Here is a 23,324-nt window from a genome sequence, read left to right as displayed (position 1 = left end):
TTGGTCTGGAACCCTATATTCTTTGGATTCCATTAAGTTGGTCTGGAAATTGGAATCCTACTTCCTGCATGGTTTCGTTGAGTTGACCCGAAACATCATATTCTTTGGATTTCTAAATTGGTTTGGGATCCTACTTCGTGCATGGGTCAGTTGAGTTGGTCTGAAACCCTCTATTCTTTGGATTCCATTGAGTTGGTGTAGATCCTATTTTGTGCATGGTTTCGTTGAGTTGGTTCTGAACTCTATATTCTTGGGATTCCATCGAGTTCGTTTGGAATCCTAGTTGTTAGATGGTTTCGTTGAGTAGTCTAGAGTCTAATGAATCATGCTTGTTAAGTTCCATTGAGTGATTCTAGAACTCTATGTTTTCCTGCTAGTTAATGTCATGAGAAATTTGGAAGTCATTTCAAATACAAGATTGATTTTTTTTTCTTATGCTTAACAAAATAGAGAACTATGATTGGCTTGATATATTCACATGGTACATAGGCAATCTAACCCGAAGGTTAGGTGCAGCCATATAATGAAATAAAATAAAATAAAATGTTATTACATTGTTGAACTAATGGTTTGTTTTTAGTCATGTCCCAAAATTGGGGTGTGGCAATAATAAACTGATGCCCCAGCTTTTTGTGAAGCTCGACTCGCCTGATCCATCATTTATTTAAAAAAAAAAAACTAAAAAAAAAAACTTAGATTGCATATTTTCTAATAAATAAGAAAGTACATAGCCAAATGCCACAAACCTCAGATGAACAATAAAAGAATGCCACAAACCTTGTATATTAAGCTTTGCTTCTTTAAATTAAACAAGGAGTTGGCAAAATGTATTGTCAAACATAAGATTATCTTATAATCGTCAAAGTTTATTGTCTCACATATTAGATAATAATGGTTAGGCGACAAAATGTATTACACTGCCAATGTTGTTGATCGTTATGCCAGGGATATCTTCATCTTGTTACAATGCATACGTAAATTATTATTGTTAGTGGATGTCATAGAATCATGGATCATCTTTATTCACTTTTGGGCTTCCTAACTTCACGCTAAATACAACGTGTAACGTTACACTGTCACATACAAAGTTCATAGTCCAAGGCAACATATTAATAATAGGGTTATAGTTAATAAAAAAAATTACATAGGTATTATTATGACAAAGTTGGTGTTTACATTGTAAAGGAACTAACAAAGTAAGATATTATACTGTAAAACATCTCTATAGTGATACTCTAAATGAATAACCACCTAATAATCATAAAAAATTCTAGTCCCAACTTAGGCAAGTTATATATAGTAATAAACTCCACATCGTAATAAGTTATAATTTTTCTACATCACATCTTAAGGAAACTTGCCTCCACAGTAATAATTGTCAATAAGTCCAAAAGTATGTAACGTCACAAATAAAAGTTTTAGATAACCAAAATATTTTTTCTAAATTTTGTTGGGATAATGCTTTATTGTTTAAGAGTTGATCTCACGTCCTTGAGCTTGCAGGTACATAATACCTTGTCAACATGAATATCTTTTTGTTGAAGTTAAAATGTTTCCAACGGTTCAAGTATGTTCACAAATTCTTTGGTATGTAACTTTTGGTATGCCTTTAAAGATTAGGTGTCTCTATTTTTTCAAAGTTACATTTCAAAAATTGGTGTGCTTCATTAATTATTGATGTAGTGCTTTGCATCCATAAAATTTTCATAAGAATAATTAAGTAAAGAACTAAAATTAAGTGATGACCTCCGAATGATAAGAAAGTTGATTTGGTCTTAATATGATTGTATAGAGATTTTATAGTATGTAGATGTGATTGTCATCGTTCAAATTAAAGGGTGCTGGTATATATATTTTTTCTTTCTAAGGTACCGTACATGCATGTACATTGCAGCTTCCTAGGATCCCACGGTGAAAGAGTCAAGTGATCTTTCTGGAAGGCAGGCATCGTTATTTTCTTTCAACCCATTTGCGACTTGGAAAGAAAAGGACAAAATTCATTTCGCTTGTTCCATTGTTGCAGATGAGATAACTCATAACCACCCCTCTAATTCCAAGATTTCTTCACTTCTTCTTTACGCGTTCAAATATCAAAATTGTTGGGTGTCTACTTTGTAGCTAGCTAGTTAGCTAGCTATGAGAAAATCGATCACTACTAAGATATCCAGAGTAGCCTTAGCTTATAATTTGCCCTTTCTTCTTTTTTCTTGGATTCCTCCGGACCCATTTTATGATGTATTTAGTCCTCTAATACGACACGGTTTGGCTTTTACATACAAAGGCTAAAAACAAAAACCCAAAAAGTTTTGTTTACCAAACTTAATTGTAAATGACTGGATGCATCCACTGGAGAAAGAAAGAGAGATGGTGATGTTGATGATGACAGGACAGGATAGGATGAGGACGAGGACTCATCATCATGCAAGTGGTCATTGCAGTGAATTCATAACTTGTCAACAAATTAAGGTTAGCTTTAGGGCGGCACGTTACAAACCCGTCATCAAAATGAGAAGCAATTGAATTGAGGAGTAGTTAAATTGATGATGAATCAAAATTAACTTCTAATTGAAGTTGTTTACTAAATTGTTTGAAATTGAAGTAAAAATGATGTTGCTTCCATACAAGCTGTTTATCAAACACCTTGAATTGGAATTAAAACTAATTTAATTACTAAACTGCCCATGTTCTAAATAAGTTCATTTTTGTGTTAGTTAATGCATTTTAATTTCCAAAATAACATGTACGTAGACCTAATTTTTTTACAAAAAATTTAAATAAATTAGTAAATAAACAAACAAATAAGATAAAGTAATCCAAGCCAATGAGAATATACAATTACAGGTTTGTCAACCATGAACAGGTGGCTGCGGTGTTGGGCATGTGCAGGAGCAGAAGTGACTAGGGTGGCTGCGGTGGTCAGGGAAAGGCAGGGGTGTCGCTGGGCTGCGGCGGTGGGGTGAGCTTAGTTTTACAATGGGCTAGTAATAATGTGGTTCAAATTCGCCTTTGGCGAGAATTGAACCTAAGATCTCTCATTTAGAAGTGAAGAGGAGTACCACTAGACCATAGCACTAAGTGGCATTTTGGAGTTTTAAAAGTCGAGTGAGCGTAAAAGGCTTCCATTCCGTATCCACATCCGCCGGAATAGGGTTACCACCTATATTTAGGGAGATCAATTACTCCTAAATGAGGAATTCAATTTCAAAATCCATATGAATTCCACCACCTTTTTTATTTCCTATTATTTAGTAAATACGGGAATACTTCGTAATCGAAATTCAACTTCTCCTTTTTATTTTGATTACGGTTAAGTAAACATGCCCTTAGTCCAATATTAATTTAACAAATTTTTGGACTTAGGCGAACAAATGGTCGGTATTAAAGTATGTGACCACTACTACATTCCCTACATTTGTCTGTCAAAATCTTATTCATTGATTTTTTTTTTCCTACAGTTATTTGTTGAATTTCCCATCACATGTTGTGTGGTTTCCAATTTTAGATCTCGTTTAACATAAAAAACTCGATGAAGTATATATTATGGCCGGGGCATGAATTTTACACAAGCGTTGAATTACTTGAATATCTCTAAAACTAAGAAAGCAGTAGACTTATAGACCTTGTCACATTGTTGTCACGTGATTCAAGGGTTCTTTGATGTTTAAGTTAGACTTAGAGAATGAATGAGAATTTAAGAACTTGAGTATCTTAATAGAGTAACAGTTACCTCTCATGGTCAGAGGCCATGTAATTATATATAATATATGCTGATATGATTAAGCTTGAAGATGATTCATTTGGGCACGCGTAGTATACTATGATTGAATAGTTTAAAATCAGTTATATCTCGCCCATCAAGTCAATTAGCTGTTTGATTAGAAAAGACGTGATGAATGATGCCAATAAGAGTTCCAATGGTGGATGATCGCCATAACGAAGATCAGATATATTGTTATCTCATTACTGATCTTGTGGGATGATTCTTGATCTAGCCTTATTAAGCTAATCCCCTTATATCAGACCTTGCTAAGTCTGAAGAGGGATTTGTCCTCGCTATGCCTTCGCAACAAACTTACGTACTCTCCCGAGTTATATACTTTTATTTATTTGCTGCCTGACTACCGCTTAGGCGCTTGGCCTGATTAGACTAAATTGCGGCAGTTGCCCACCTTTTAGGAATCTAATTAACGCCTAAACGGTTATTTAGGCCGTTTTTTAGAAAAGAGTTTGGGCTCTAGGTGTTAGGCTTCTACTCGCCGCCCGATTACTGCCTAATACTTTTTACAACATTGCTAATATAACCCCATATAAAGACATCATGTCTTTCATAAAAATAATTTTAATGACAATAATTAGATGACTCTGGCATTTTTATTTCATTCATGAAAATGGCACAAAATGAAGAACATGACCCAATAGGAACCTGCAAATAAAGATGTGAAACTATACGATAATAATATCAGGAGTAATGCTAGGAAGACTGAATTTGTAAACTAAATTTTGAAAACTAAAAGACATAGAAGTTGATAATTAGTTTATTACTTAAAAGTTGGTAAACGTGCTCATTCCTATTGATGACACATCATTTAGTTTGTAAATTTTGTCTTCAAATTTAGTCTTCTTAACATACCCATATCAGATATAGCAAGAAAATGAAAGAGACGGAAATTTAGTGTTGCAAGATCATATGAGATATGAGAACTCTCAAAGTAATTGTGGGATCGGAAAATATGACTCTATAACTTTATTATAAATATCTTTACAAACAATTTTTTTTTTAACAAGCGATATTATCTATACTAAGGAGATGGGGGAGTGGGTTAAGCCTCACAATGAGCTGATAAGGAGTGAAAGAGTGGGCTAAGCCTCACAATAGATGATCCATAATAATGTGGTTCAAATTCGTTTTTGGCGAGAATCGAATCTAAGACCTCTCACTTACAAATGAAAAGGAATACCACTGAACTGTAGTACTAAACGGCCTACAAATGATAGTAAAGGAGAGGAATTTGAACTTTATATATAACTCGAGCACAGAGGTTAATACTGTTGTGGTTATGACTCGATTATTATTAGATTTTTATTTGAGAAATTATTACTATTAGATAATATACTGTAATTTCGATATCTGAATACCGTATGTTATTATCAGACATAAGGAAAAAGAGAATGGTCACGCGTTTCGCTTGACTCACATATATGCACTCAGCATATCATCACAATTACGTATAATAAAACATATATATGACCACATAAGACCCACTCCAAGTCTCTAACCGTGTATAACCAATTAGTTTAATGGTAGAACCTCAAATTTTTTTATAGTATCAAAGTAAATTGTCTCATGTGTAAGCTTAACAGCTACACGTGCTTCAAGTCACCCAATTAGTGTTGTCTACGTATTAAGCTTGAAAATTCAACATACGTGATGATGTATGTTGAGACTATGACTCCCATATCAAAAAAATAAAACAGAACCTTACATATGCTTATAAACAGTTAAACTACTCTCTATTTCTAATTAATAAAACCTCAACTTTCTTTCAATCTATAAACAGTAATAAAATTGAGATATGTTATTACCCACAACGCCAAATATTTTGACGCCCAGAATATGTGAAAGTTATCCCACATTATGAACCTCCTTATATGTACATGTCCCATCCCCAACCTATGCATAATGCTTATGCATGCGTTACCCCTCTCCAGCCCCACATCACCACCTCCCAGCCAATTACTTTCAGACAAGTTTGGATGCAAGAAACGAGATATATTCCTTGATTATTCTTAACATGTATATATGCATCTTCCTACTTCATGAGTACATGTGTGAGTATAGCCCTTTATACTCACGGGTTCATGAGTATACGTGTGAGTATAGCCATTTAGTAAATATGCATAAATGCTTAGTAACTTGCTAACTTGTTCTTAATTATGTTGGTTTTTCTACTCATTTTGTAAGAGATCTCAAATTTAACTCTTATGTTACCCGTTAAACAGAATAATAATGTTTTGTAAGTTTATTACATTGTATAATTCACATAGTCAATAATTAACTTACAATCATATTTCTCTTATTGAAATTGGAAGCAGTTTCAGTTACAACATTTGTAATCAATTAGTTCTTGATTTGGCAATTTATATTCCCATACCAAGCTCTAATGCCCCACCCTTGTTGATGAAGATAAAAAGATACGACAATGTTCCATAAAGAAAATGGTAAAAGAAAAATAACGTTACACATAAACAGAAAAGATAATGATAATAACTAAGCTTGAGGAGTTATTCAATTTATAGATGTGGGACATTATGTGTGTTTTCGCATTGTGATGTGACTTTTGTAATCTGTTTCTATTTCTTTCCGTGCACTCGTAGCCTTATTTTTCTTAACTTTGAAAATCAATGAATGAAAGGTGAGTCAATATATAAAGTTAAAAGCAAAAGTGCACAAAAAAAAAAAAAAAAGGAGTGGAAATCCTACTTTTTAACGAGTGACACTCATGGTTTAAGTTGTGCACGTGAGTCAAAAGCATATTTTTTTGAAAATGCTGGACTAAAAAAAAATTGTAAGTGAATTCTCCTTCAAAACACTTCATGATCGATTTACAAAACTCTATACCTAGGAACAAAATTGTCTGTTCACATAATAAAAGATTATGTAAATATTATCTTTACAAAAAATTAATTTAACTAAGGTTATACATTTATTTAATAAACTGTAGCATATAAGTAAATGGTTCTGAAAGTTTTTACTAATTTTGACCATCTACTTTATACAATTCGATAACTAAAAGATCTCATATTTATCAATTTTTTTACAAAAATAATATTTAAATAATGATTTAAAATATGAGCTGTTATAATCACAATCACAAAATTCCATAAATTGCCTACGAAAGTGTTTTAAGGAGAAATTCCCTTCACAAAATTAAATGTTATATTAGCTACTAATAGGGTTGAACCCACGCCGTCATGCAGGACTCAACACCTTTTTACCATTGTGGTAAAGAGTCACTTGCAAATGTTTAGTACTTGACTCTTATATCTTTTTGTGTCTCTCTATGAATGTAATGTAGGCTTTAAACTATTATAATTAGTTAGAACATGAATATTCTACCACTCTAGGCTTTAAACTATTATAATTAGTTAGAACATGAATATTCTACCTCTCTCTCTCTCTCTCTCTCTCCCCCCCCCCCCTTTGTTTACATGGGAGAGCCTACTCAACCCAAATGTGAAAAACTGAATCCAAATGTCTAAGTGTAAGGAAGCACAACGGGGAAGCAGAACAACCATAAATGCAATTGAAGGAACCAATAAACTGGAATTTGCAGGAAGAAAGGTGACATGGAAAATACCACAGTTTGGGACACTTAAGGTGAATTGTGATGCAGCTTGGAATCCACAATCACACAAAGGTGGTGTGGGATGGGTTATAAGGAACTTTGCCGGCCTGCTGCACTCTGCAGGAGGATGGGAAAACCTGCACCGTTCCGTTGAAATTGTTGAAGCTACCGCGTTGAGGGCAGCGCTGCAGGAGTGTGCAAAGAAAGACATCCATTCTATTGAGATTGAAACTGATGCAAAGACAATCATGCAGATGATCAATAAGGAAACTGGAACAGAAGCATCTTTGGAGGATATCATTCATGACATCTGGAAACTCGCTCAAACATTCCAAAATGCAACGTTGACGTATGCCCATCGGGAGTGCAACCACACTGCTCGTGCTGTTGCCTCTTATGTCTCTAAGGATGGAAGTGTCCATTTATGGTATTGTATTGGCCCACATTTTATTTTCAGTATCATAGCGAAGATGTAAACATTTCAATTAGAATCTAATAAATTCCATTTTTCAGACCAAAAAAAAAAAGAAAAAAGGAAATGACACTGCATTACAGTGTCTAAATCAAAATGTAAAAAATAGAGCTAGGAATTGACACTGCATTACAATGTCTGAATCCAAATGTAAAAATCAAGAGTTGCGCGAGATATGAAGTGTAGGAGGTGTGTAAGTGATGGAAAGAAAGAAAAAAAAAACACACTAGGAAATGAACACTGCAACGCAACGTTTGAATCCAACAGTAAAAGACTGAACCAAGAAACAGACATTGCATTGTAGTGTCTGAATCCAAATGTAAAAAAGGACATGGAGGCGTGTGAGTGATGGAAAATGAAATCAGAAAATGGACAATGCAACACAGTGTTTGAATCTAAATGTAGAAAACAGAATCACTGCAGTGTCTGATCTGTATTGACTTATTCCAAAATATAAAAACTATGAGAAACGAGTGTCAGTTGAGGTGGGTGCCATTTGTAGTGGTAGATTTTGTAATTTTTGTTTATTTTAAAGGCATTTAGGTATCACAATACATGATTGACCTATTTATAATTAATATAAATATTGTTGAGATATTGTAATATTGTGACTTTTAATTGATTTTGTGGAACCAAAAATAATCGAGAAAAATATGAAGGCGACGCTTGAATTATTGGGTTAAAAAGACAAAATTACCCTTGAGGAACACCGGAACTCCTACGCACAAGCAACAAACAATCACAACTCAATCAAGGTCAAATGTGATCAAAATAGGTATTTATTCAAAACCTATTTCATTCATCCTCATCAAATCCTCCCCACAAATTATTCATTCAAAATAGGATTAATTACCTAAATTAATTGATTAATTTCTTAATTAATTAATTTTTTAATTGATTGCAAGATATTATTTTGACATAATATCTTGCAATTACACCCAAAAACCACCATAAGTGGTTGTACCCCTTTTCTCCAAATAGCGGCCACACCCCTATAAATAGCTCACATTTCTCCCAAAAACCTAATTCCAACTCTCTTGCAAAATTCTCTAAATTTATCTAAACAAACACTTTTCCTTCAAATTCTAACTTTGGCATTGGAGGTTCTTCGCCCAAAGCACCCCCCCATTAATCATGGGCGCGTGAGACTCTTAGCCTTGACCTAAGGTGTTAATTTTTTTGCAAGTGCATTTTCGTCCGAGAGGAAGAAGTTGAAAATTTGCATCCACGGATTTTATACAAAATCATCCATAAATAAATGTCTACTTATATTTCAAACAAAAAATTATAGTTGTATTGGGAAACAAAAAAAAAAAGTAGGATATATAAAGAATTTGTATATTAATTAGAAAATTAAAAAAAAGCTGATTACTAAGAGAGATAGGTTGTGAATGAGAGAAAAAAGAGTGAGGAGAGAGAGAGAGGCTGGGAAGAAGAGAAAAAGAAACCCAAAGAAAAATTGATTCATTAACTCACTTTTTATATAATAAAATAGATGAGACAAAGACATGCCCGATTAGCTCGTCAAGTGCCCGTCTAGGCACCGCCTAACAAATTTTTTGATTTTTTTTAACAATTATTGATTAATCGAAATTATGGCTAGCCGAATAGCGTCATGAAATTTTCATACAAGCAATTAACATTTGTAGAACCTACTCCAACCTTTGGAGTAAAACTCAAATTTTAGGTTCTAAACTCACCCCAACTTACTTCAACCCTTGGGGCAAATATGAGTTTTGACCCAAAACCCATTTCTTGGGTAAATTTAGACTATGATTCCCCTATTGGTTAGTGGGCTGAGCCATCATATATGTGTATTTTTTTTTGTTTTATATTTATAAATTCATTGAATCCAACAGTATATGAAGAGAGAATCTAATGGTCCAAATTTAAACTCAACGACTAAAGTAATTAAAAAAAAATTCTTTCATGTGTTTCATATTTTTTAATAGTGTTCCACGAGTTTCATGGTGTCGGTTTAGTGATTTTTCAATAATTATCCAAATCTAAATATTTTTAAGTTCAAATGTTCATAAAATTAAATTAGGATATTCTACATAATTTTTTTTAACAAAAAAGTTACTTTAAGAAAAAAATTATCTTAAATTCATTCTTTAATAATTTCAAGCTAAAAATTTAACCCATAACAGTTAGAGCAGAAAAACTATTTCTGGGTTAAAACCTATAATTCTATAGAAAAAACTATTTTTGGGTTAAAACCTAAATTTCTAGGTTAAAAATATTAGGTTTTAACCCAAGAGTTGGAGATGGTCTAAAAAAGGAACACCAAGTTTTTTACAAAACTATAATATTTGTTACTTAATTTCTGTTAAAGAATAGAGTCGAAAATATAACAACATTGTCACATCCCGGCTCGGGGCGGATCACTTCCAGGGCCCGCTCCACCACCGTAGCACGATATTGTCCGCTTTGGGCTTACCATTCCCTCACGGTTAAAACCTATCATGGGATTGCTCTAGCCCCCTTCTCGCTTAACTTCGAAGTTCCGATGGAACCCGAAGCCAGTGAACTCCCAAAAGGCCTCTGCTAGGTAGGGATGGGAATATACATTTAAGGATCACTCCCTTGGGCGATGTGGGATGTTACAATCCACCCCCCTTAGGGGCTCGACATCCTCGTCGGCACACACGCGACCAGGTTAGGCTCTGATACCAAAGTGTCACATCCCGGCCCGGGGCGGATCACTTCCTGGGCCCGCTCCACCATCATAGCACGATATTGTCCACTTTGGGCTTACCATTCCCTCACGGTTTTGTTTTTGGGAACTCACGAGCAACTTCCCAGTGGGTCACCCATCATGGGATTGCTTTAGCCCCCTTCTCGCTTAACTTCGAAGTTCAGATGGAACCCGAAGCCAGTGAGCTCCCAAAAGGCCTCGTGCTAGGTAGAGATGAGAATATACATTTAAGGATCACTCCCCTGGGCGATGTGGGATGTTACAAACATAATATGCAATTTATAAATGAAAATTTTATACTTAATATCTTTTGTGATAAAATCCAACACCTAGCAATATGTGGTTAAGTTGAGACAACATCGACGATGTTATTGATAGACAATGATGGGCCTAAATTTATATGGTATCAGAACAGATTATTTCTTTGATACATTCTAGCTTGAATTACTGGGTTTGAATTTATCTCCTTAAGTTGGACTTTTGAAAAAGTTGTGCTAGCTCCAAATTAAGGCTACTAGATGACCGCATCTTCAAAAAGATTGGCGTTAACTCTATGACTAAATATTGACTAGACTCTCAAAAAATTTGATATTAGTTCCATTATAATGACTTGACCAATTCTCGATGTGAGAATTAATTTTTTGGAATGAGGATCCTCTTTGTGAGGATTCCGTTCATCGTACATTGCGGCCAATTTTCATTAGGTATTATTTATATTTAATTTTAAATAAAAAGATTTATAATAATTTCTAACCTCACGATATACGATATACGATAAACAGATGTGATTGGAGGATCCTCAAGATCCTCACAAAAAAAATTATTAGGATCCTCACAAGAGGATCCAAAGAGAATCCTCATTTGATTTTTTGTGTGACAACGCATCAAAAATACAATAAAATAATGTATTTATATATAATGTTAGTGGCGGGTCATGATGGGCATAAAAAGATTATCACATCCTGGTTACAACTTTTTACGTGGCCTTGACAGGAAAACATTGGCATGATTCATGAAGATATTGCATTCTGGACCTTATTAAGTAAATTAGATTATTATTCCTGAGTAGGATAAAAAAAATTCACATTAAAATCTTGTGCTGCATTGAATTTTTGTTGCAGACCTTTCAATAATCAGTAATCTTAAATATATATAAATAACCATGTTAGTTATGTCAGTCAGTAACTTTCTTATACACATCAACCGTGACACTATGTATAGAGAATAAAACCGTGAATCCGGATCCTCTTTGTGAGGATTTCGAGGATTCGTGAATCGTGTTCGTTCATCGTACATCGTACATCGTGCATAAAAAATCATTTTAAATATTTTTATTTAAAATTAAATACAAATAGTATTTGATAAAAACTAATCGTACGATAAATGAATACGATTCACGGATCCCCATAATCCTCACCAAAAAAAATCCGGAGAGGATCCTGCACGTAAAACCGCCCTAGCATCGCATCATTACGCTTTGAGCATGTTCAAGTGCAGAGTGAAAAATAGGCCTAGCTTTAGAGAGATTGTTCAGAGTATAACAAACACGGGACAGTACATCATATATAAAGAAATACTTTTAAAAAAAAAATTCTTTATTTATATAATAATATATGGTGTATTGTATTGTAAGTATTAAAAAATCTCTCAAATCTCTCTGCTTGTTGAAGATTATAATAAGAAAAGAAAGGAATTATAAATATAAAATCAATTTTCTAATGACGATGAAGGAAAAGTCCAGGGGCACCGCTAAGGGGACTGTGGCCACCCTGTCTTGTTTTTGAAATGTCACTTTCTCATCTTAAACACCTTAGCGCATACATCTTCCATGTAGGGCCTCAAAGCTTTGTAGATATTTCTATTAACTCCGCTCTTTTTCCTTCTTCTTCTTCTTCTGCTTCTCTCTCTAGTTTATTTCCCTCCTTGTTACTTTCCTCACCCTGTTAAACTGGAGAGAGAGAGAGACAGAGAAAGAAAGAGAGAGAAACTTTTAATTAAGGGTATGGAATGACATATTAACCTCTCTTATCTCGCCTACCACTTGCGCGCAGTTGCATATACCAGTTAATAACTCGTACAAAAGTTTTTGGTATAAAGAGGGCAGCGGGATGCCCAATCTAGGTATAGGAGGAATTACTAGTACTGAGTGCTTGACGAACTAGCTTGCTTTAATTAGTTACGAACTGGCTAGCTTTAATTAGTTAGTTAGTTTCTAATCAGTTTATGGCAGTTGCAGAAACAACAACAACCTCATCATCATCAACAATGAGCCACGACGAATCCAACAAGGCCGACCATGATCATGAGCATGAGCATGATGAGTATGTTGATGAGCATGAGCACGACATGGTGATGCCGGGCTTTCGCTTCCACCCTACTGAGGAGGAACTTGTAGAGTTCTACCTTCGCCGTAAGGTTGAGGGCAAGCGCTTCAATGTTGAACTCATTACTTTTCTCGATCTTTATCGCTATGACCCTTGGGAACTTCCAGGTATAAACCACACACAAATCGATCCAAATAGTCATTTGGATTCGCCATATACAAAGCAGTACATATATGTGAAATTCAACACCTTGACCTTCTTTAAGATAATTTTATTTTATCTTAACTTGTATGAATGATTGTGTGCAGCTATTGCAGTAATTTAAATTGTATGAATGATTGTGTACAGCTATGGCAGCAATTGGGGAGAAGGAATGGTTCTTTTATGTGCCAAGAGACCGCAAGTACCGCAACGGCGATAGGCCAAACCGGGTAACTACTTCTGGGTATTGGAAGGCAACTGGAGCCGACCGCATGATTCGAAGCGAAAACTTCCGCTCAATCGGCCTCAAGAAAACCCTAGTCTTTTACTCCGGGAAAGCTCCCAAAGGCATTCGAACTAGTTGGATCATGAACGAATATCGCTTGCCGCATCATGAAACTGAACGATATCAAAAGGTACATATATACATATAGATTAAAACTAAATTTCCAAACTCATCTGGAAATGATTACTCTTTGGGACTTCTTTCTCGATTTACCTACAGACCCTTTGGGACTTCTCGAGTACTGATGGTGAGCGAGTAGGATTGCTCCTTGTTATACCTCAACTCACAATCTTCAACATATATGAGAGATACCTACCTACATAGAGATATTGTCTTCACTAAGCCTAAACTTTGATCAGTTTACTCAATATATATATATATATATATATGCCTAGCTTAATTAATATAATTAGCTAGTTTTCAGTCTCCAAATTATAGATCTTGAGTTTATTCCAATTCTTTTTTATATACACCACAGATAATTGGGCATAAGAGGAACAGCTTATAAGCAAAGAAACAAGATAAGAAAATTTCTAAGAACACAGCTCAAAATTGATCATCACTTCCCTTATTTGTTATATAAATTAATTATTTTAGCATGCACGATCTAGTTTGATATATATCATGTATTTTCTCCAAATAAACCAATATCGCTTCCTAATTATTCAATATATGGATTGATCCTTCGATTCTGCTTTGGGTGGATCGACGTCTAATTTGCATTAATTTAAATTTCAGGGAGAAATATCACTATGCCGAGTATACAAGAGAGCCGGAGTTGAAGACCACCCATCACTCCCTCGTTGTCTCCCAGCATCCAGGGCATCCACATCTAGATCATCAGTACTAGTGGCTCAATCGACGACCAGGTCAGACAATAAAAAGCAGCACACCAATAATATCAACACAGTTGATAGTGTGATTGAAAAACTCCAAGCTTTTAATGAAGGCCAATCGCAGCAGATTCATCATGATCATGAACATCAGATGGATCAAAAGATGAACATCGAAACTGAAGGTAGCAGCAGAAATTCTGATGTGACAACAGTTTTGCGGCTTTCCAAGCATAAAGCGTACCCTCAGGGCCACCACCAGCACCACAACATTGAGAGTAGTACCGCTGCCGCACTTGGACAACCGGGTGCTCCAACTCATCCTGTGGATCAGGAAGAAGGGATGGCTGCTTTCTCGCACCACTCAGCAAACTCAAAGCAATCTGCTGCTAATTGCTCTTCGGTGATCTCGAGTACTGGCAATTCATGTGCAGCACTCTTCACGAGTGGTTCTTCTGTTTTGTCTTCCAATATGAATGCGATTGATGATCTTCATAGACTTTTGAATTACCAACCTGTAAACGTACAGCAGCAGGCTGCTTCCAATCATCACCAACATCAACAATATGTACATCATCATCTAGTGCAATACTATGATCATCATCATCATCATCCCCAACCCAGCAACCTGTTCTCAACAAATTTCCCTTCAGCAGCGGCAGCACTATCAACTATACAGCCACAGCAGCAGCAGCTCCCCTCCAACACACTTCCGACTGCTTTCTCTGACCGCCTATGGGACTGGAATCCAATATCAGAGCCAACCCGGCCGGACTACAACAATCTGTTCAAGTAATCCAATTACATCAGTACATATTTATAGTACTGATTACCATGGATATTCTTACATATAGATCCATAATAGTTCCATCGATAAACTTCTTAATTAGTTATGCTATTAGCTAGCTACTCTAATGAATGATTTATCTAGCTAGCTAGCTAGCTTGCCCCTTAATAAGTTCTAGGTCTAGTAATCTAATTGCTTAATGTTCTAGCTCATTAAGCTTATATATACTTGATTTTTTCTTTTAATGTTATGACTTATATATATAATATGTTTCATTGTTTCTCTTCAGGGTTTTTGGTTAAAGTATTAAACGCACAACTGCCCTTTGTTTATGTCACTATATATATAAGAGTAATGCTAAGTAGACCAACCTTTTAGACTAAATTTACAAACCAGTATTGTTTCACCAATAAAAAAATAAGCACGTTAATCAACAATTGAGTAATAATCCAATTAATCATCACTAACCACGTTATATAGTTTATAAATTTGATCTAAATAGTCGGTCTCCCTAGCATTACTCTATAATATGTGATATCGCTAGCCTTAGAACTGTGTTTGGATTAATTAATATATGAGTACCATACTACTGCATGCATTGGTGAAGGTGCTTAATTAATTACTAATTAGGGTTTCAAAGTAAATCGTATGGGTGAATCTTCTTTTTCCTTTTGTGAACGTCGTCTTTTATTCTCTTTATGATTTCAAGTAGTTCAGAGTTCCTACAAATGAAGAACAAGTTAATTGGAGATCAAGTGATGATTAGGGATCCCGATCCATGTGTTATTTTCTAAGTTCCTCAACATCACTTCTTTGTTTTATCAAAAGTTACATTGTGTACAATTCAAAGTGTAAATGTTTATTTCCAATGACGATAATTAAAAAAAAAACAAGAAAATTATAGGTATATATATGTATGTTTATAAGCATTATGATACGTACTATATATATATAAACATGTGAGATACACCTATACTTTGTATTCTGGCTATTGAGTGCCGAGCAGAAAATGGAGGCGCGATGACAATCTTAAATTACATTGATTAATATCAGGGTTGATAATGTTTATATTACACTATAATACTTTTATATTACCGAGATATTTTTTTTCCAAACGATAAACTGATTTATTAATGATAAAATACGAATCAAAACATTAACATCAACAACTAGGATATTAAAGAGCCAAATTGGCTTCCAATTATCCCAGTGAAACACACCACTCTCCTTAAAAACATAAGCAACCACCTTAGGGGCGACTTTGTACACTTCTGAGGATAGAACCTAAGTGCAACGGACCTCAAAAGGGAAGCTAGCTAGAAAACGAATGTCATGGACAATGCTTTCCACCCACATCTCCGTAGTCCCGCTGACGTTAACATATCTATCACCGCCCTTGCGTATGTCTTTTCCTCCACCATATCGAAACCCCACTCCACACAGGCCACTAACCCAGCACGTATGGCCTCCGCCACTGCCATGATACTTGAGTTGCTATAAAAATCCAGCAGCCGTGACTGTACATAAGAAGGTTCAATTATTCTTGGTGCTGTGATAATACATGTGCGTGGGCGTGTGTGTGAATATAAATTGTAAGGAGAAGATGTAAATCAAACATTATTTGATGGGTCGGAGTTGCATGGATGAGGCCTGCATTCTAGTGCAACTCCAAGCCTCCTATATTCGTCATATTATAATTAATTTTTAGGGTGTTCATTGATGTATTATTCTTCATGTGATATATAGAGGAAGCTGGATTCAGGCCGTCTCTCACGTACACGTACACTACATCCGAAGCATGTGAGAAGGGGGTAGGGCCGGTATAGGCATCAGTAGCCAGCATTCTCATTGGGATCTGGTCTAGGCGCAGTGGTGTACTGGACTACTATAGCTAGTACTACTAGAGCTGAATATTACAGTGTAACTGTGAATTAGCAGGTGTGTGCAACTTTGCGGGCGAATGTGCATCATGCTGAGCTAGGCTTTCGTGGATTTGTTAGAGGAAAAAGACTTATGATCCGGCAACACCATCATGGACTCATGATGGCTTCTTATACTAATAATACAATAATTTGTTAATTTTCTCCACATATCATTGCATAATTGACACAGAAAAGCCACTGTAACTGTGTGCAATGCCCAGCACTCTCCGTACAAGTTCTTCTCTTGTTGTTAGAGAGACTAGTTTAGACAGATCCATGCATATGATGGTAGAGCCACGCTAGCTAGATTGGTACTGGTATTGCACACTACTCTTACTGTGAGCAATGCACAGCGCAAATATAAATACAATGCTTCTCTAGTTCTTCATGTGACCTAATTAGTTGTTGGCCTCTCCAGTTCTTTGTACGTTGCTAAAAAGTCACGACAACAGAAACACCCACTTTTGTGCCATTAGAACTGCAACATCAAAACATATTTAAGCCATAACAGATAATTAGGATACAGTCAATTTATTTGGAGACTGAATTTTAGTTGAAATTCTGTGGAGAGGTTTTCCCCTAGTCTTTTTGGCTAGTTCTACATTTTCCTTGCATTTGCTAGGTTTTGCTTTTCGTTCCATAGTTGTTTTAGGGTCTCTCTTTGGCGCTTTTTGTCGGATCTATGATGATTCCATCATCTAGCCTCTTCTAATTAATTCCGGTATTGATTTATGGTGTGGAGTTCTATGTCGGCTTAGTTCATTTCGGTAGATCTTGGGCTTGGTATGGAAGCTCTACCATGGAAGGAGGAGGAGATGCTAACAATCTTGGTAGATTTTTTTTATTGTTCGTGCTTTGGGCCATGGTGGGGGATATGAGGCGTCTGAACCTTCTTTGGTCTTCCATAATGTTTGAGCGGTTGTTTACCCTCCTCATATAATAGCGTTTTTCTTAATCTGATCTAATGAGATCTTCTTCGCTCTTTGGGTCTTTCTACAAGACTGGCATTGCATGTTGAAGTAAATCCTTGCATGCATGCTTAATCTAATTTTTACTTAATTAGAAACCATTCTAATTTAGCCTTATAAGAATATTCACAAACCGAATAGTAACATCTAGCAATGGCTTTTGACTATCCAAATTAATTAAAATATGTTTAAATTCATGCACATATATTTGAACCTTAGTTATGGTTACAATGCTATTCAGTTCTTCTGTCTACTATATTTTGATCACATACTTTAGAGCATGGTACATTTGTCAAATTCTACATATAGATATGATCACCCTGATGTATTTCTTGTACATTGCTTTGGTCAAAGACTTTTGAAATTGTCAAGGGGCTACATGAATATCTACCTTCATGATTACTTAGAAGGTGACATATTCCTTATTGTGCATTCACGTATCTCCATATTAATGTACATGATATTGAACCTCACACTATAAGGCTCTACTATCGTTTGAGGGCTTTGTAGTGAGGCCAAAGATCATATTCATTAATATGAGACAGCCAATTATACCTTATGCCAAAGAACTAGTTACATTCATAACTTTGAAGTGTAGTACAATTGACAAGTAGGTAATCTTCTATTCTAACACTTCTATGGTTGGTCAACGTTCAGTGAACTCAATCCCATAGATAAGCACCTTTATATCTATTCGAGGTAGTGTTTAAAATATCGATATCGGTGGAAATATCGATAGGCAAATTTGTGGAAATATCAATGGATATGTCAAATATTGATATCGATATCGATTGCCTTCAATAGAAATGATGAAAATTTGCTCAAAAACATGAAAATTAATTTAAAATTATTTTTTAGGAAATGTCATATGAAGCCACGACATACGTATGAATCAAGAATTAATTATTAGATATTGTGTAAACAGTAAGTATGTGATATGTGAGAAGAAAAACTTCCTTTTAATGACATGTAATAAAATAAAGCATTTCACTAGAAAGAATAAATTATACATAACTTAATTGAAATTTTCGTCACGAAAGCAACACAAGTTTTATTGAAGTAAACTAATACCATAAAGAAAGAAACTAAAAAAATAAAGAATGCATAGGTCCATGGATATTTCCTGCAACTTTTTGCAAATTGTCTGCAGACCCTTGATATTTCCTTAAAATATCGAAAATATCGAGGAAATTGACTGATTTTCAGAAATATCGCGGATATGGGTGAAGTTTAGACTTCACACCCTCTTTCCATATCATTCCTTGAATTTTTGGATACTTCCGTGGAAACATCGAGCGTCTCCAGGATATTTCAGACACTGATTCTATGTGATCACTAGCTACATGCTTAGTCTAACGCATACTATTGAATACGGTATAAACCGGCCTTTACGGATGTTCGGTTTGCCGTTTGGTCATCATATGGCTAGGAACATAATTTAGGACTTAAGATTCACAGGGTACGTATCTTAGGATTGAAACTTTTGTCCTATCCCATCCCTACAACTGAAGGTATTCCTCAGACTCACCATAATAAAAAATGAACCTTCTTAATCCGCTATTAGGTCACGTACTGAATTAATGGATGTTCTCACTTGCCCTTGTCATAAATGACTCGATATTTGATTGTCACGAATAACCATGGACGTGTTGCCACATCATTTGCTCTACTCCAACATTTCCAACTTAGATCTCTTTTGCGGTGTGGGTCTCGACATCAAGTAAAGCATTCCTTACATTTAATTTTTATATAGTTGATGATGTATCACACACATCTTGTTCAGAAGATAGCAAATTGATATCACACCTATGATATGGGTGGCTAATAAAATTGATATCATACCTTTGATAGGGCCTAAATTTAAATAAAACAAAATTTAAAAAAAAAAAAAAAAAACCCTTTCAGATGAATCCCAAACAAATTTCAAGTTAACGAAGGTTCGGCCCAGCAAAGGGCATGTAGGCAACCTAAAGACTAAATCTAGATGCACTCACAATAACAAATTGAATTCTTGGTTTATTTAACCAAATTCATCCAAATACCCATCTAAATAAATTCTCCACAAATTTCTTCTTTGTAGTGGGCCACTCATTCACTGAAAATCCCAAATTAAACATTCAAGAAGTACGAGTGGTTTGATCCCTCAAACTTAGAAGAGATACGTAAACAATCTAAGATTCGACCTAAGTTCAACCACAAAATTAAATAAGCACCCAAACCCCTACTTACATTTTATTCATACTTGGAATCAAAGGGTATTTCTAACTAGGAAAAAGGAGAATCAAAGCATGTTCCCTTTTAACAAGTAATTGTAATTGAGGAACACAGTATCTTGAATAAGTCGTGCCTAAAATTATTAAAAACTTGAGTCTATAAGACTATAACAAACAAGACTAGAATTATATTGGGTGAAGGCTCATTCAAGAAATATTTTGCAATTTTTACTCAACATAGAGTATGATGGCTGATTTTTTTTAGAATGTAAGACTTAATTACTTGTGTTGATGCATAAAATCAGCGAGACTTTGGAATAATGTAAAGTGTCAAGTTTGTGACCTTCGCTCGGTTCCTCCGGTCACCTAGTGATAATAATATGTAAAGAGATAGAGATAGGGAAGCAAACACAAGATGTACGTGGTTCACCGTAAGTTTGGTTATGTCCACGAAGTAGAGGAGTTCTCATTAATAGTGAAGGGTTTACACAAATACATAGGTTCAAGTATAATCATCATTAGTGGGTTCTAATGACTAGTTTAAGTACAATAATGACATTAGTTATTAATTAAGGGAGAATTGATCTTCTTTTATAGTTGAGGACAATCTCCGACTTTCATGCGCGGTCGATGTGGGACTCTAGGAGCTTTATTCTGATGGTGACACGTGTTGTGTTGTGATTGACCTCCTAGGTAGAGGGAAACTCTTGTGCTTCGGCAAGGGTGCCTCAGAATGGACCCCTCACTGGGTTCTTGAATGTATGAAGTTGACCCGGCTTGGTAGTTTCGGGATTAGTCAAGTATGGTACAAACAACATGTATTGTGTATTTATACTTATGTGTTTCATAGGCTACGTAAAACTAAATGAACTTTTTTCCGGACGATGTATAGTTTTGTTTGGATAAAATATTAATAGATATTCATCATGTCTAAATCTTAGTTTCCTCAAATCTTGATTTTAATTCAGAGTTGCTAACTAGAATTGAGATCTGATTCATTCCCTAACTCGAGAATATTATGGCCCGTTTGGTATACTCAAAAACTCTAACTTGAAAACTATTATTCTTTATAAAAATATATGTTTTCAATTAGTAATTTTAAAATCTAAAAACTATTTGGTATGAAATTCAAAATCATTTTTCAATCTTAAGAATTTCAACAAAAAATAAAAAATAAAAAATAGGGTTAATCTCAGCTTACTATCTTAAAGTTTCTTGGTTTTCAACATTTGATACATCAAGTTTTCTTCATCCCAGAGTGGTACCTAAAGTCATAATTTTGGGACAATTTCATACCTCTGTTAAGGTTGTTGTTAAGTGAGCCGTTAACTTGTGACGTGGCGCTCACGTGGACAATGATTGGATGCCACGTGTCAATATGGGTCCACGTGGATATTATAAAATTAAAAAAAAAATTCACTTCCCTCCCTCTTCGACTCCACTCTCCTCCATTCCTGACCTACCTCACTTCACCAGCCCCTTCCTCCTAAACCACAGTGGCGCCAATACCATTTTCCCCACCGCAACTATAGTTGCCGCCGCACCGCCACCTACCCCAGCCCCAGATTTCTTCAATGATGTACCCCGGGCTCGACCCCAATAAGCTACATGACTTAATGAAGAAATGAAGGGACAGAAGTTTGATTTATAGATATACCAAGAACCATGAATTTTTCTATCTAAATCAAAACGAAGAAGGTACACCAAATCCATACAAATTTACCAAGAAAATCCACCCTACATATATTTATATGACAAAAACTTCAAATTTATTATACCATCTTCGCCTAGTGCACGATCTAATTACGATGTGGGGGAGGTAGATAGGTTCAACCGCGAGCGGCGACAACAGCTGAGGATGTGCTGAAAACGACATGGGGTGCGACACTGTTGAGGATGGAAAGGAAGCTAGTGGAGGCGGAAGGCTCTTGCTCGTCAAGGAAGAGGTCTTAGGGAACCTTAAAGGCTCCATGCACAAAGACAACTCCGACACCGACGACAAGAGCGGAGATGAGGACGGATCTGACAGATGTAAGGAAGACGACGAAAACAGAGAGGCGATGAGGCCCTAGAAGGTTTGGGTTTCAGAGAATGTGTGGCCGAAGATGACGAGGAGCTGATCAGAGGTGCGGCGACATCAGTGGTTGTGGTTGGGGAAAATGGTACTGCGCCACCGTGGTGTAGGAGGAAAAGGCTGGGTTATACATAGAGGACATGTTCGTGAGGGAGGGCTATAAGAGGAAGGGGTTAGGGAAGTGAGGGAGATGTGGGTTGGGTATGGAGGAGAGTGGAGTCGAAGATAAGGGGAAGAGAAAAAAAATTTTTGATTTTTGATTTTTTTTGAATTTTTAAAGTTTTAAATTTTTTTAATATCCACTTGGACCCATATTGACATATGGCGTCCAATTATTGTTCACGTGGGCGCCACGTCACAAGTTAATGGCTAATTTAACAGCAACCTTAATGGAGGTATAAAGTTGTCCCAAAATTATAACTTCAGATACCATTTTGAGATGAAAAAAACTTGATTTATCAAATGTTAAAAATCAAGAAATGTTAGGGTAGTAAACTGAGATTAACCCTAAAAAATAAATCTACACCCACAAAGAACTCCCTTCATACCTTTCCTCTTCTCTTAACCTCTCATATTGTCACTTAGTACTACGATCTAGTGGTATTCCTCTTCACTTGTAAGTGAGAAATCTTAGGTTCGATTCTCACCAAAGACGAATTTAAACCACATTATTGCTAGCCTATTGCGAGACTAAGCCCACCCCCTAGTGTAGTTTGGTCAAAAAAAAATTAAAAAATTAAAAAATTAAAACCTCCCATATTAAGCCGTTTCTCTTGAACTCCATTTTCCCCGAACTCTCTTTTTCTTCGTAGCGCCAAGATCCATTGACACTCACTCAACCTCATTCCCCCTAAGCCTTAATCCACCATTAATAGATGAGATATACACCACATCTCTAGATCTCATGATCTTTTCACATTGACTCGTAAAGGCACAACAATGAAGAGAGAGGGGTAAGACTGGTTTTTGGAATCTCACAATGCAACATTCGAAGCAATGGCGAAGCCATTAGGGGACCAGAATGATCCCTAACCCATCCTGCCTTTTTTCTTCTTGCTACTATAACAGATGTTGTTGCTACATATCAGTATTAAAATTCAAGTGTATCCTAAATCCAAACTCTTTTTCATTCCAAGTCAGGACTCATTTTTCTCTCTCCATGCTTCATATTGTTGTGTAATCTTCACTTCCCTTCTTTGT

At 35.6% G+C, this 23,324-nt stretch overlaps 2 protein-coding genes across 2 annotated transcripts; both read left to right on the top strand.

Annotated features, from left to right (window-relative positions):
• Window positions 1–7,252: 7,252 nt before the first annotated feature.
• On the top strand, window positions 7,253–7,822 carry LOC137717226 (uncharacterized). Its single transcript, XM_068456519.1, has one exon. It carries the CDS (start codon window positions 7,253–7,255, stop codon window positions 7,820–7,822), a length of 570 nt encoding a protein of 189 aa, XP_068312620.1.
• Window positions 7,823–12,408: 4,586 nt separating this feature from the next.
• On the top strand, window positions 12,409–15,229 carry LOC137718633 (NAC domain-containing protein 35-like). Its single transcript, XM_068458181.1, has 4 exons — window positions 12,409–12,637; window positions 12,747–13,007; window positions 13,189–13,457; window positions 14,066–15,229. The coding sequence occupies exons 1-4, from the start codon at window positions 12,625–12,627 to the stop codon at window positions 14,954–14,956; spliced, it is 1,434 nt and encodes a 477-aa protein (XP_068314282.1). The 5' UTR covers window positions 12,409–12,624; the 3' UTR covers window positions 14,957–15,229.
• Window positions 15,230–23,324: the final 8,095 nt, after the last annotated feature.

This window comes from Pyrus communis, chromosome 15 (assembly GCF_963583255.1).
Source record: "Pyrus communis chromosome 15, drPyrComm1.1, whole genome shotgun sequence".
Classification (NCBI taxonomy): domain Eukaryota; kingdom Viridiplantae; phylum Streptophyta; class Magnoliopsida; order Rosales; family Rosaceae; genus Pyrus; species Pyrus communis.
This window is presented reverse-complemented; position numbering and strand designations above follow the sequence as displayed.

Bases quoted from the DNA above. Each gene is read 5' to 3' on its own strand.
- LOC137717226 (XM_068456519.1), top strand. From the start codon at position 7,253: ATGTCTAAGTGTAAGGAAGCACAACGGGGAAGCAGAACAACCATAAAT.
- LOC137718633 (XM_068458181.1), top strand. The intron at 13,008-13,188 runs GTATAAACCACA...GATTGTGTACAG, and splicing joins TGACCCTTGGGAACTTCCAG to CTATGGCAGCAATTGGGGAG. The intron at 13,458-14,065 runs GTACATATATAC...TTTAAATTTCAG, and splicing joins AAACTGAACGATATCAAAAG to GGAGAAATATCACTATGCCG.